Source organism: Clytia hemisphaerica, unplaced genomic scaffold (genome assembly GCF_902728285.1).
Source record: "Clytia hemisphaerica strain Z4C2 unplaced genomic scaffold, Clytia hemisphaerica genome assembly, whole genome shotgun sequence".
Lineage (NCBI taxonomy): Eukaryota > Metazoa > Cnidaria > Hydrozoa > Leptothecata > Clytiidae > Clytia > Clytia hemisphaerica.
In genome coordinates, this window is record NW_027104477.1 from 233311 (window position 1) to 248042 (window position 14732).

The following is a 14732-nucleotide window of genomic DNA, read 5'->3' on the forward strand; positions in this document are numbered from 1 at the left end:
TTATTTAGGGAGGGTCAGAAAGTATCTACTAGGGGGGGGGAGGATTCTAGGGGGGGGGTTCCAAAATTTTTTCGAGGGTTTAGGGGGGGTTTCAAATTTTTTTGAGGGTTTAGGGGGGGTTCCAAATCTTTTGGGCAACTCAAGAGAAAATGTAGGAAGTCTAATTTCATAGTTTTACGTTTCAAGATTTCAAAAATTTTTCGGCCTGACGGCCGACAACTCAGAATTTATTTTATTTGATATATGTACATGTCATACTAACATTATTTGGGCATCATCGCCTTGCCCTTTTGGTTTGTAGCATTGAGCTAAATGAGGGAAGTAGATTAGTGGCTTTCACAGCTCATCAGAGTGGTTTGAAAAAGTACTTTTTAGAAAGAAATTTGTCAAAACAAAGTGTCTTTTAGCTAAAATGGTGGTGAAAAACATCGACATTTTCTCCCGTCGGCGCAAACCATGGTTGTGCCTCCTTAGTCTCTACTAATATCTTATAAATTATATACACAGAGCTTTGACAGACCCTGGAAAACCTGAAAATATAGGTTTATAGGGAAATTTCAAACTCAGAGAATTTTATTTTTCAGACTCCTTTTAACAACAGAATAGCTTGTATTTTAGGGTCTCGAGTACCTGATCTTCAAATTTTCTCCCTTCGGGGCCAACCATGGTGGCCCCTCAGGATATTTTGAGTAATTGAGTAATGCCTCTGTAATGTAGGGAGATTATGTATCAGGGAAAATAAGCCGTAATTTTCTCCCAAAACTTTGGGAAACTCAGAGAAAATAACTCGTTGATTCTTATTTTAACCCTGGACTATTCCTATAGGAGATCTACCATTTTGATTGACGTTTACACCACGGGTTTTTTTCTTTTGTTTACTTCAGAGAAATTCCGTCGTAACCATGGAAATCGACGGAAAAAATCCCGTGGTGTAAACGTCAATCAAAATGGTAGATCTCCTAAAGGACTATACTCAACTTTACAGGGCTAAACTATCTCCCTTACCTAATTTTGACATAAAAAACTGTCATACAAACAAATAATACTCTTTGTACCGCATCTGTATGAATTCTTTTTTTGCGTAAAAATTTTTCTAGTGGGGGGGGGGGGTGCGAAAAAATATTGGGCCTTATGAGGGGGGGCTCGAAATTTTTTTCCAGGCTAGGGGAGGGGGTGCGAAAGTATTTTGGGATTTTTCAAAATATCCTCCACTCCCCCCTAGTAGATACTTTCTGACCACTCCCTTAGTTCTGAGGAAACTGGATTGGGATGATGCTTTACCAGACAACATTCGCAACCTATGGATGGATCACTTTGAGATGATGAATGAGATCAAACAAATCAAATACCAGCGCGCTGTCATCCCAGAAGATGCTGCAAATCTGGACATAGAAACTCTTGATTTTGGCGATGCAAGCAAAAACCTCATTTGTGTTGCAATCTACGTCAGATTCAAAAGAAAGGATGCATCATTCTCATGTCAATTCATCTTTCGACAATCAAAATTGATATCTGACGAATACACCCAACCAAGGGCTGAACTGTTTGCAGCTATGATAAATGCGCATTCTGGACACACAATCAAACGAGCCTTGAAAGACTGGCACAAATCATCAGTTAAATTCACAGATTCTCAGATTTCACTTTACTGGATCTGCAACGTTGATCTAAACCTCAAGCAATGGACCAGGAATCGTGTCTCTGAAGTCCATCACTTTACAGACACATCACAATGGAAATACATCAAGTCCGAAAACATGATTGCTGACCTGGGTACTCGAAGATGCACTTCCATAGAAGATGTCAATCAACAATCCAACTGGATCAATGGCTTTACTTGGATGCAAGTTGATCTAGCAAGTTTTCCAGCTCTTACCACAGCTGACATATATCTAAGTGCCCAGGAGAAGCAACACTTGAAGAAAGATCAAGAAGAAGTTCGCAAAGAAGGCATTGACGGTTTTGTCTCATCAACCAAACCATTGATCCCTGACATGATATCAAGAACGTTACAGTTACTCAAAATACCTCGTTGACCCAAATCATCGAAGATTCAACACTGTTTCAGGATCATGGCTTACATTCTCAAGTTCATCTCAGCATGCCGAAAATTAAGAACAACTTCAAATCCAACAAAGAATTATTCTACTTAATGATGAAGACATTCTCAAATCCAGGCAATACTTCTTCAGGAAAGCCACTCAAGAGGTGAAACATTTCAATCACAACTCCAATTTCAAGAAGATATCTGAAGAAAAGGATGGTATCTTGTATTACACTGGTCGCATCTTGCCAACTGACCAGATCACTGCAATTGGAAAAGCAACCAACGTAATGAAGGACCCCAGCGCCTCAACCTTCTGTGTTCCTATCGTTGATAAAAACTCTCCTTTGGCATACTCAATTATTCAAGAAGTGCATTGGAATCATCATACAGCAATGCATTCAGGTGTCGAGACTACATGGCGTTATGTGCTACAAATATGCTACATCCTTGAAGGTAGATCTCTTGTGAAACTTGTACGTGCATCATGCCCTCGCTGTCGTTATCTACTGAAAAAGAAGTTCAATGTTATCATGGGACCGCTCTCTAAAGACGACCTCAAGATAGCTCCTGCCTTCTTCACCACACAGATAGATCTCGCCGGACCGTTCCTTTCATACTCAGAACATCATAAACGAACGACAGTCAAAATCTGGCTACTTGTATTCTGCTGTGCAACCACAACAGCTGTCAAGGTCAAGGTTATGGATAGCTATAATACAACCTCATTTCTTCAAGCATTCACAAGACTTGCCTGTGATGTTGGATATCCCGAAAAGCTTTTGGTAGATGAAGGAAGTCAATTGGTAAAGGGTTGTGAAACCATGCAACTCAACTTCATCGATCTTCAACAACACCTTCATTCGAAGATGAACATAGAATTTGATACCTGTCCCGTTGGCGGACATAATGTCCATGGTCGTGTTGAAAGGAAGATACTAGAAATCCGCAAATCAATCGAAATCATCAAGCAAAGAACGACTCTCTATTCTACATTGGGAGACACTAGCAGCAATCTCAAATCAATCAATACCTCCCTCTGGCTGTTGGTAATTTCAAGGAATTTGAGCTGTCAGATCTCATCACACCGAACCGATTGCTACTCGGGCGAAACAATGATCGATGTCCCACCGAACCATTGACTGTTTCAAACGATCATAATAAAATTCTACGCTCAAATAAAAAGATTTTTGATGCATGGTTCGAATGTTGGCTCACTGCACATGTGCCAAAACTTATGAACCAGCCGAAATGGTTCAATAATGATATGATCTCAAACCTGGCGACATTGTCTTGTTTACAAAACAAGAATCCAGTCTGGCTTCAGTCTATCAGTTTGGCATGGTTCGAGAGAATTGAGGAAAGTCGCGACGGGAAAGTTCGAAAATCTACTGTGAAATATCAAAATTCAAACGAGAAAACAAAACGAGAAACACATCGATCAGTCAGGTCATTGGTATTGATTCGAGGAATAGATGAAATGGATTTATCAACTCAGTTGTATGGCTTGAAGGATTAAAATCCTCAATAATAAAACAAAAACAAAAAAATTCAAATTTTTATAGAATTTTTCATTTGTCGGGGAGTGTTAAGGCAGTTAACCTTAATGAGTGAGTCTCAAGTCCCATACAGCACTCTCACCATTTTGCAGTTTGTCATTTTCGTGTTTTTCTTTTGTTTTCATCATGTTTGTTTACCTTTTTCAGTTTGGTCAGCATTTTACTCACATTTCTATCATTTTGAATATATTTTCATATTTTCAGTTAAATTCACATTTGGTCAGTGTTTTTGTAATCAATATGTGTCAATTCAATTTGTATTTCACTTTTTGTGATAATTTATATTAGTTTTTCATAAATCATTTCTGGTCTGTATTTTATACATTCTATTCTGCAGAATGTATAAATAACCACTTTCAGTTTTGCACTTCACTTCAACAGAGACATTCAAGGAGTCAAGACATGTCAAGTCAATACATTTTTCAAGTTACTTAACAATCAATTTCATTCTTTCATACACTTGGTGTTAATCAACACACACACCCTGTGTACTGCTGCCTGTTTACAGCTTCTTATCTCAGGCTAGCTGGTGAGTTTTTTTCTTTCTTTTGCCTTTGTTCTACAGTGGCTTTTAAGTTAAGTTTTCATTACATATTTTTCTAATACTCAATTATTTTTCTAGTTCTCATTGTACTTAGCATTTACATTCACTTCCTTTGATACTTAGTTCTTGTACTTTGTCAGCCATTTTGTTTTCATTTTTCATTAGACTTAGTTTTTGTTCAAATTTTATATTTCAGTTTGAACACACACGCACTCATACATCAATACACTGAACAGTGTTGTTCCAAACACGGCTTATTTCCCTGACTCCTGTTCCTCTGACACCACAAAGCCAGCAGTCGAGAAGGCCAAAGAAAACTTTATTGAGATCAGTAAAGAAAACATGAGTGATGCTATTTCGAGTTTTCTTCACAAATTTTCCATCAACAAAGATGGAAAAGTAACATCTTTATACCTGGAGGCTGGCCATGAGAGAAAGCTTCTTAAAAACAGAAAATACATCGAAGTCGAGCTAGAAGTCAAATTTATCGACCCAAGTGCCATCGAGTCAGCACTGGCAACACGATCAAAATCAGTGTCACCTTTTTTCCATTCAACATGGGGACGTTAATGAGCGCCTGCATGTCTGCAGTTCCCATTACCTATGAACCCCAAACATAGGCCTCAGCGGGTTAACATGCGCTGAAAGGAGGGCGGCAGGCCAATTTTCTTTTCACCTGGCTTGAACAGCCAGAGGCTGAACGTGTAATAATCGTTTGTGGTGATATTCATATATACATTGGGAAATTCCCTAACTGAAATTGCGCACATCTAGTTTCTTCTTTTCAATCTTATCACACAAAACATTCATAAAACGGAAATATAGTTTGAGCAAAGAAATATAAGAGTATTATATTTCTTATATTTCTTTGGTTTGACCTTTTATTTTGATAAAACAGACACCCATATCATGCTCAAAACTGCTTGTTTGGTGTTTATTCTTTCATGGTTCTTGCAGAAAATGTTTTTGAGAAAGCCATGGATAAAAGAGCAAATAAATGGTTTTGAAGAAAGTTTGAAGAAAAAATAAGACAATTTATAATATTAAATACTTTACACACTTCAGTTTCATTTCGTGAATATTTAAAACATAGTAAAAAAGTTCGATAATTTATTCTTATAACCCTTTTTATGGATTTTCTTTGTAGCGAATTAATTGGCTGACAATCAAGCAAAAACTTTTCATGTTGAGTATGTTTACATTATAAAACCAGAAATGGATAATATTTTGAAAACAGTGATCAAGTTAAAAAATAAAGGAGATTATTTATATATACATACAAGGGAATACAATAAGATGGAAAAATAAAAGATTGCCAAAAAGTGGAGTACATCATGAGTACTGATATAATGCGTTTTATGTGCAAATAGACTCAAGAAATTCTAGCTCTCATTCAGAAATTAGATGAATAATCTCATGAAAAAGTACTTTTTACATTCAAAGTAAAAAGTTTGATGTTTTTAAGAATTATTAAAGGTACTAACAGTAATCATCAACAATCTGTAGGAAAGCACTTTTTCAATTGTATGGAGTGTTGTTTATAATTCTATTGGTAGAGATTGTTGTTATATATCATTTCATAAATTCTGCATTCAATCGTACTCTTTTACGCTTACTTGTAGGGGGTGGAAGATGCAGGGGCAGTACTCTCAGAGAAAATTCATAAAATGGTGGGTCATTATTAACTGATTTTGGGGTGATTTTCCCAAAAACCTAAGGAAAATGAAGGTTTTGGCACTTTATCAGGAAAATTTCATAAATTGGAGGTCATTACAAAATGCTAATTGGGTGATTTTTACCAAAAAATTGCAAAATTACCACCTACAATTAAGCACAAGAGGGTAATTTTTTCAGAGGTCACCAATGTCTCTTTTTGTATAAAAGTACCATATTTTCATATGATCACGTAAAAGTAATCTTAGTTTTGTTTTGCAAGTATAAAGTGGTATGAACTCTCTCTTTTTATGACATGACGAAACCAAAAATATTTCCTCGCATCACTTTATCATGAAGCATGCATGAAGGTTCACCTTTCCAGAAATTTCATTCTTAAACCAAATTCAATCAAATTGCTAAAATGTTGTAACCGAACCTTTCTTCCAGGCAGTCTATAAAAGTGTTATAAAACAAATTTTGTTTTGTTTTTTCTATAATAGTTTTCAAATATAAAGCTAGCTAGCTTTTTTTCCATGTGAAATTCATGTCCAATGATGGGAGAAGAATCTCTCGAAACGTAGGATATTCCCGATGCCCGATGATGGGAGAAGAGCCAAACGTAAATCTCGTGATTATATTAAAGACACGATGAACTTCCACCAAATATTCACAATTAAGTCCTTTCCCATAAAAAATTCCAAACTTCATTTATCAAGCAAAATTGATTTAAGTTTTGTTTTTGTTGGTATGAATGCTTCTCCTCTAAAGATAAATCAAAACAAAAATGTTTCCTCAGAATGAAAGTCGTCTTTTCTTTTTCTTCTGTCACTCTTCACCACATCAAACAAAAGCAGATGAAAATTCCATCACACAGAGTCTTTGTCAAAATCATCATACATTGATTGATATTGTTGTGTGATTCTCTCAAATTTACTGATTAAATTGAACCAAAAATGTCCTCAAAAAGATAAGTAATTGCCTGATTATTAACACTTTTCAGGACTTCAATTCCTTTCTTTAAAACACTGCATGGAACGCTTGCAAAGAAGTGAGGTCGTTTGCCGTACGAATGGCTACCCTTCAAATCATTTCAATATTTTGCCGGCGACGACATGCGACTGAATGTTATTTTGTAGGAAAATCTTTTACGCTCAAAATGGTCGGTCAGGTGCTGTCTCGTATTCTCGATAAATTTCCTTGAACCACCTCAAATTTGCCATTTCACTGGATGCATTTTCTGAACCAGGTTCAAAATTAAAGATTTCCTAGCAAAGAAGCAGCTAGATATGTAATCCCGTATAAAAAAATCATAACAAAGATTTTTTACAGCGCGGAAAAGCTAGCTACGCCGTACACACATAACCATCACGGACGCAAGATGGCGGACAAAGTAACGAAGAAAATTTCTCCGGTAAAAACAGACAGAAAAACTAGAAATAGTAGCAGTAATATAACAAAATCAACACCAAAGAAAACAGCTGACACAGAACTAACACAACAACAACAAGTAAACACAGTAAACAACAATATCTCTTATGAAATGGTATACAAACAAAACCAAGAACTTATCATTCAAAACCAGGAAATCATCAAACAAAATCAAGACATCCTCAGCAGAATGACAGCTCTTGAACTCAGCACCGACAGACGAATCAAGGAAATTATTGAATCCCTCACCAACACAAAACACGAGGTAACAAAAGTGATTGAATCTCAAGGTTTTTTGGATGCAAAGTATGAAAGTCAAAAAGCTGATATAATAAAAATGGACACCAAAATCAAATCAATGGATACTAATGCAATTCAACGCGACCTCAGAATAAACAAAGTAAAAAACCACATAAAGAAATCAGAGCAAGCATTAGATGATGTCAATTTTGCTTTAAATGACCTAGAACAGTATGGTAGAAAGGAGATGGTGAATATCTCAGGTGTCCCACGACTGAACAACGAGGACACAGTCAAAATTGCAAACAAAATAGGGGTAGACCTAAAAATTGAAGATTTTGGAGTTAGTCACAGAACATCAGAAAAAGGAACAGCACCCATCATTGTCAAATTTAACTCTAGACGAAAAAGAAATGATATGTGGAATGTTAGATGGAACTTAAAAAATGTGAAAACTTCAAATATTGGGTTTAATGTTAACAATTCTATTTATTTCAACGAGAGCCTCACTGAGTATAATCGTTCGATTTTCAAGAAAGCATGGGACAGATTGAAAAGGTCCAAATTATATGATAGAGTTATCACCTAAAATGGCATTACTTATGCATGGAAGACTTACAACAAAGAGCATAAAAGTGAAAAGCTTATGCTTCGAGAAGAAGTTGATATTGATGAACTTGTACCTAAAAAGGCAGGACAAAAATGAGATACTTGACTTATAATAGATGCCATTTAATATGCATTTCCCCTGGACCCAATGGCCTTTAACCCTCCCTCAAATTCTTTTTTGAAAGAATCTTCAGTATGTCATGTGTGTGATCTTCTTGTTTTCAATAGTGGAGTTTTTTGTGAACTTTGTTTTACCTGGCTACAGATAAAAGGCATTAAAATTAACCAGAAACATTATAAAAAGTTTGCTAACTCACCACTTCCCTATTTTTGTCAAGCTTGCTTATCCCATGGACTTCCATTTCTCAATATAACTCCAAACCAACTAAAATTAGAGACTTATAACTCAAACTATAAAAAACCAGTTAACCAACCATGTCATGAATGTAATGAAGATATAACCTCAAATCAATTCATTCATTGTAAAATAGGTAATCATCTCCATCCATTCCATCTCACATGTACCGGTGTAACAGATAAAACCGAATTAAACTATAAACTGTGGTCATGTCGTACATGCCTAAATTTTCCCTTTCAAGATCTTGATAATATTCTTCTAAATGACGTGTTAACTAATAATCACCTCTATAACTTAAATTACAAGAAAAATATTAAATTTGAGGACAACTTTGCTGAATTTAAACATCTTGATAAACTTAACATAAATCTCAACGGGGGAGACCCTAGCGAGGAATTACTAAATTTCGAGTATTATCTAATCGAGGATTTTATAAAAATGAAGCAGGGGCTACATTCTAATTCCTTTTCTATCATACACTCTAACATTCGCTCTTTCAATAAGAATGCTGAATCTTTTGATGATCTACTCTCCATCTTGAAATTTGAGTTTGATATTATAGGTCTGTCAGAGACTTGGGTCTCAACATATAACAAACTGAATGAATACACTATCAATGGCTATCATCCCTTTGAGAGCAAATCTGGAACAAGTCAAAATTCTGGTGTGGGCTTCTTCATCAAAGACAATATTGACTACACAAGAAGAAATGACTTGTCTTTCTCAACCTCAGGTAAGAAGTGTAATTTTGAGTGCCTATTTCTTGAAATCAAGTTACAGTCTGAACATATATTAGCTGGGGTAGTCTATAGGCATCCAAATGGCTGTGTTAAAGAATTTACTCAAACATTTGAAAATATGGTTCTCAAAAAAATCAAAAGAGAGAAGAAAAAAATCATTATTATGGGTGATTTTAACATCAATCTGCTACACAGTGAATCACACCATAACACTGGACAATACTTTGATAGCATGCTTACAAACTCCATGTTTCCTTATATAACACAGCCAACTAGGTTCACAGGTAAAACACATACCCTCATTGACAACATCTTTTTCAATAATATTTCAGATGAATGCACTAGTGGAAACTTGATCCCACACATTACTGACCATCTTCCTAATTTTCTTATAATTCCAACCACTAGAGATAAACCACCATTAAGACCTAGGAAAATAAAGTGTGATTACTCCAACTTCAACAGCTTAGACTTCAGAAAAGACTTGACAAACATAAATTTCATAGACAAAATCAAAAATATACCAGACATCAACAATAAATACGACTTTTTCCATAATGGTCTGGACCTGCTATTTGAACTACACGTTCCACATAAGATCACCTCAAAAAAGGAAACCTAAAAACAAGAAAAACCTTGGATAACAGAGAGAATATTGAAAAAAAGTAATAAAGTATAATAAATATAATAAAGTATAAAGGATTCTTGTATGGAAAATTTACGAGTACTAAGTGTCCAGAGATTGAACGTGAATACCAAATTGCCAGACAGGACATTATTCGAGAAACAAGAAAAAACAAATTTTTGTATATGAAAAATAAATTCTTGAATTGTGGCAAAAACATCAAAAAATTCTGGGAGAATATCAACGTTTTCTTTGGGAGGAAAAAATCATCTTCGTACCCAATAACTATGACCCATAAAAATAAAAACATAAATGGAAATTTTGACATTGCCCAAGCATTCAATAAACATTATTCTGAAGTCGCACCAAATCTGATAAAAAAATTGCCAAAAAATCCTGTTTTGAATGACTTAAACACTACACCTGAAAATCAGTCCAGTTTCTTCTTTCAAAAAACAACAAGATATGAAATTCTAACTCTTCTTTATAAGTTAGTAAAAACGAAAGCCAAAGACCTTTATGACTTCCCCATTGATATTATCAAAGCATCATTCGACATACTTGCTGAACCACTTTCTCATATCTTAAATCAATCATTCAAAGAAGGTGTTTTTCCTGATACATTAAAACATGCAAAGGTTGTTCCACTTTTTAAAAGTGGACCCCGCGAAGAAATAAAAAATTATAGGCCAATTTCTGTCCTTCCCCTATTTGACAAAATCTTTGAACAAGTTATGCACAAAAGACTGATCAAATTTCTAAAAAAAAATGAATACATCGACAAAAACCAATACGGATTCCAAAAAGGTAAGTCAACTTCATCTGCTGTTCTCCAGCTAACCAGACTCATCAGAAAATCTCTCAAAAACAAAGAATATGGATGTGCTATTTTTCTTGATCTTGCCAAAGCCTTTGACACTGTAAATCGCCCTCTTCTATTACAAAAACTTCACAACCTAGGAGTAAGAGGGCCCATTCTCAGATGGTTTACAAACTACCTATCAGGTCGACTTCAAACTGTCACAATTAACCAAACAAAATCTGAGCCTGCTTCTATTCTTCATGGTGTACCACAAGGATCAGTCTTAGGACCGTTATTGTTCCTCATATATATTAACGATCTCTCTCTCAACAACTCTTTCAAGCATCTTGTTTGCCGATGACACCTGTCTTTTTCTCAGTGATAGCGACCCTGCCAGACTGAACTTGATTCTAAACACAGAGCTAAACAAGATATCAAATTGGCTTGTATGTAACAAACTAACATTAAACGTTTCAAAATCAAACTTTAATTTTTTTTATGGCAAGCACAATAAAATCAAAGACTTTAACTTGTCTGTTTCAGGTGAACAGCTCAAAAACACAACAAGCTATAAATACCTTGGAGTCGTCATTGATGAACATCACAATTGGAAAGAACAAATTAAGCTAGTAAGTACTAAAGTCAAACAAGGAGTAGGTATGTTACACAAGATAGGTAGGTATATTTCAAAACGTAATCTTATTTCTCTTAGCCTGGGAATCCATGCTATGATTTCTTCTTTGATAAACTGATGGCGAAATGTATAGCATGGTATGGGTTGAGAGTTTGAATCTCTCAGATCCTAATAACGGTTGAAAACATAGCCAATCAAATTTTGTTATTCTTTTACTGGTCACACTTTCTTGGAGAAAGCGCAACTTTCGAAATTTGGTTTTTATTTTAGTAAGTGAGGACAGCGCTAAATTCGAATTTCCCACTGTAAAAATGTGAGTCCAATATTGGACTCACAGCTCGAACCCGTCTTGTGTACATCAAATTATAAAAAAACACACGACGGGTCTCCTGTCTATATTTCTCTATACTATGCCTTCATTCAATCCCATCTGGCCTACTGTGTAAGTACTTGGGACAGTCCCGAAACCTCTGGACTCAATCAAATAAACAAATTTATATATAAATGTTCTAAATTTATAAACAATAAAGTAAACGACAACCCTGAAGCCAATAATGACTTTGATCCCTTAAACATTCATAGTTTGTATAAACTCGAAGCATGTAAACTTGTACATAGATACCTAAACAACAAACTCAACAAATCATCGATAAATCTCTTTACTAGCCATCCTCGTAAGCATGACATAAAAAACCCAGCCAGACGAAATGATAAAAACAGTGTCTCAATTATTCATTATGATCAAGCTGATTGTCCCCTAATGTATCATGCACCCTTAGCTTGGCAGGAACTTGACTGCTACAATGTAGTTGAATTGTCATCCCATTCTCTCTGCAAGCACTTAAAGAAAAGATTATACAAATTGCAATAAATACTTGTATTATTTCTTAATATATTATATAACTTGAGTTACTTTATGGAAGTCTACCTTCCAACCTCTTGCGTGTGTAAATATTGCTACCTTTATATAAAGATTACCTTAGTTTTTCCCTAGTTTTTTTAACCCTTTTGTTAAATTTTTATCACAAGGTTTTATACTGACGAATGGCTTAGAATGCTCTCTATTATGAGCTCTTTTCATTCTCAGGTTTTTATTCATTGTATATAGTGTTTTAAAAAGTGAAAGAAAGTGAAAGTGAAGTGAAAAAAAAAAGATTTTTTAGCACGGAAAAAGCGAAGTTTGTCGCGCGCACCACGGAAACGCACGCCACATGCATACAACCCCTGGTAAAATAATATCGAGATATGACCAAGAAGAAAAATCAGTTCCGATCAGAAAACTAGATTTCACTTGAAGAAAGAGTCTTTGTATTTTTTATTTACTAAAAGGGTTGGGGTGGTTCAGCTGAACCATTTGCAGAGGCGGATCTGGGATTTTTCTGAGGGGGTTCAAAAATCTCTTTTCAAAAATAAAATTTCGGAACAAACGTTTTGGGCGTAAATTTTGCACCCGCCCTGTTTGGGCGGTGTCAACTTTTTTTCCATTCAACATGGGGGACGTTAATGAGCGCCTACACATCTGCAGTTCCCATTACCTATGAACTCCAAACATAGGCCTCAGCGGGGGACCATTCAAAAAGTACGTTCGTAAAGTACGCTCGAAAATGACAAATTTTTGACTCCCCCTCCCCCTTGTACGCTTTATGTGTACCCCCCCCCCTTCAGCGAACGTACGCTTTTTAGTACACCCCCTAACCAAAGTCGAAATATGTAGATATGTAGCTATCCAATCGTATTTATAACAAAGTCTTCAAGAAATTAAAAGAGTCTATAAGATGATCAAAAATACCAAAGGAGAAATGAAAAATAACAATCGCAAAAACCATTTTTTGATGTGAAAATATTGCGTTTTTCTTTCAAAAAAGACAGTTTAGGAAAAATTACGAGCGTACGTACTTCTCCTCAAGGACCCCCCTCCCCCTCGTACGTTTTTGGGAGTACCCCCCCCCCCTCTCGAGCGTACGTACTTTTTGAATGGTCCCATTGGTTGAAAGGTGGGTGGTAGGCCAATTTTATTTTGAACCGGCTTGAACAGCCAGATGCTGAACCTGTAATAATCGTTTGTGGTGATATTCATATATACATTGGGAAATTCCCTAACTGCAATTGCGCACATCTAGTTTCTTGTTTTCAATCTTATCACACAAAACGTTCATAAAACGCAAATATAGTTAGGATTATATTTCTTATATTTCTTTGGTTTAACCTTTTATTTTGATGAAACAGACACCCAGAGCATGCTTTGGTGTATATTCTTTATATATTCATGGTTCTTGCAGAAAATGTTTTTGAGAAAGCCATTGATAAATAAGCAAATAATTGGTTTTGAAGAAAAGTTTGAAGAAAAAATAAGACAATTTATAATATCAAATACTTTACACACTTCAGTTTCATTTCGTGAATATTTAAAATATAGTAAAAAAGTTCGATAATTTATTCTTATAACCATTTTTTTATGGAATTTCTTTGTAGCGAATTAATTGGCTGACAATCAAGCAAAAACTTTTCATGTTGAGTATGTTTACATTATAAAACCAGAAATGGATAATATTTTGAAAACAGTGATCAAGTTAAAAAATAAAGGAGATTATTTATATAATACATACAAGGGAATAAAATATTCTTAAGATGGAAAAATAAAAGATTGCCAAAAAGTGGAGTACACCATGAGTACTGATATAATGTGTTTTATGTGCAAATAGACTCAAGAAATTCTAGCTCTCAAATTAGATGAATAATCTCATAAAAAAGTACTTTTTACATTCAAAGTAAAAAGTTTGATGTTTTTAAGCATTATTAAAGGTACTAACAGTAATCATCAACAATCTGTAGGAAAGCACTTTTTCAACTTTCACAATTGTATGGAGTGTTGTTTATAATTCTTTTGGTAGAGATTGTTGTTATATATCATTTCATAAATTCTGCATTCAATCGTACTCTTTTATGCTTACTTAATGGGGGTGGAAGATGCAGGGGCAGTACTCTCAGAGAAAATTCATAAAATGGGGGTCATTATTAACTGATTTTGGGGTGATTTTCCCAAAAAAACTCAAGGAAAATGAAGGTTTGGCACTTTATCAGGAAATTTGATAAATTATCATTATCATTAAAATTAAAATAAATTATCATAGTCATTACAAAATGCTAATTGGGTGATTTTTTCCAAAAATTGCAAAATGTCCACCTACAATTAAGCACAAGAGGGTAATTTGGTCACCAATGTCTCTTTTTGTATAAAAGTACACCATATTTTCATATTATCACGTAAAGTAATCTTAGTTTTGTTTTGCAAGTATAAAGTGGTATGAACTCTCTCTTCTTATGACATGACGAAACCAAAAATATTTCCTCGCATCACATTATCTTGAAGCATGCATGAAGGTTCACCTTTCCAGAAATTTCATTCTTCAACCAAATTCAATCAAATTGCTAAAATGTTGTTCCCTGACCTTTCTTCCAGTCTCTGTTATAAAACAAATTTTGTTTTGTTTTT

The 14732-nt window shown here is 34.9% G+C and overlaps 1 protein-coding gene across 1 annotated transcript in view; it reads left to right on the forward strand.

The window, feature by feature from the left end:
- The window catches only part of LOC136821491 (uncharacterized), a 3616-nt gene extending 430 nt beyond the window's left edge, over positions 1 to 3186 (forward strand). Inside the window, exons 2-3 of the mRNA XM_067077723.1 lie at positions 1249 to 2008; positions 2178 to 3186. Coding sequence (XP_066933824.1) covers positions 1249 to 2008; positions 2178 to 3186 — 1769 coding nt within the window. The remainder of the gene's footprint in view (positions 1 to 1248; positions 2009 to 2177) is intronic.
- The last annotated feature ends 11546 nt before the right edge of the window (positions 3187 to 14732 follow it).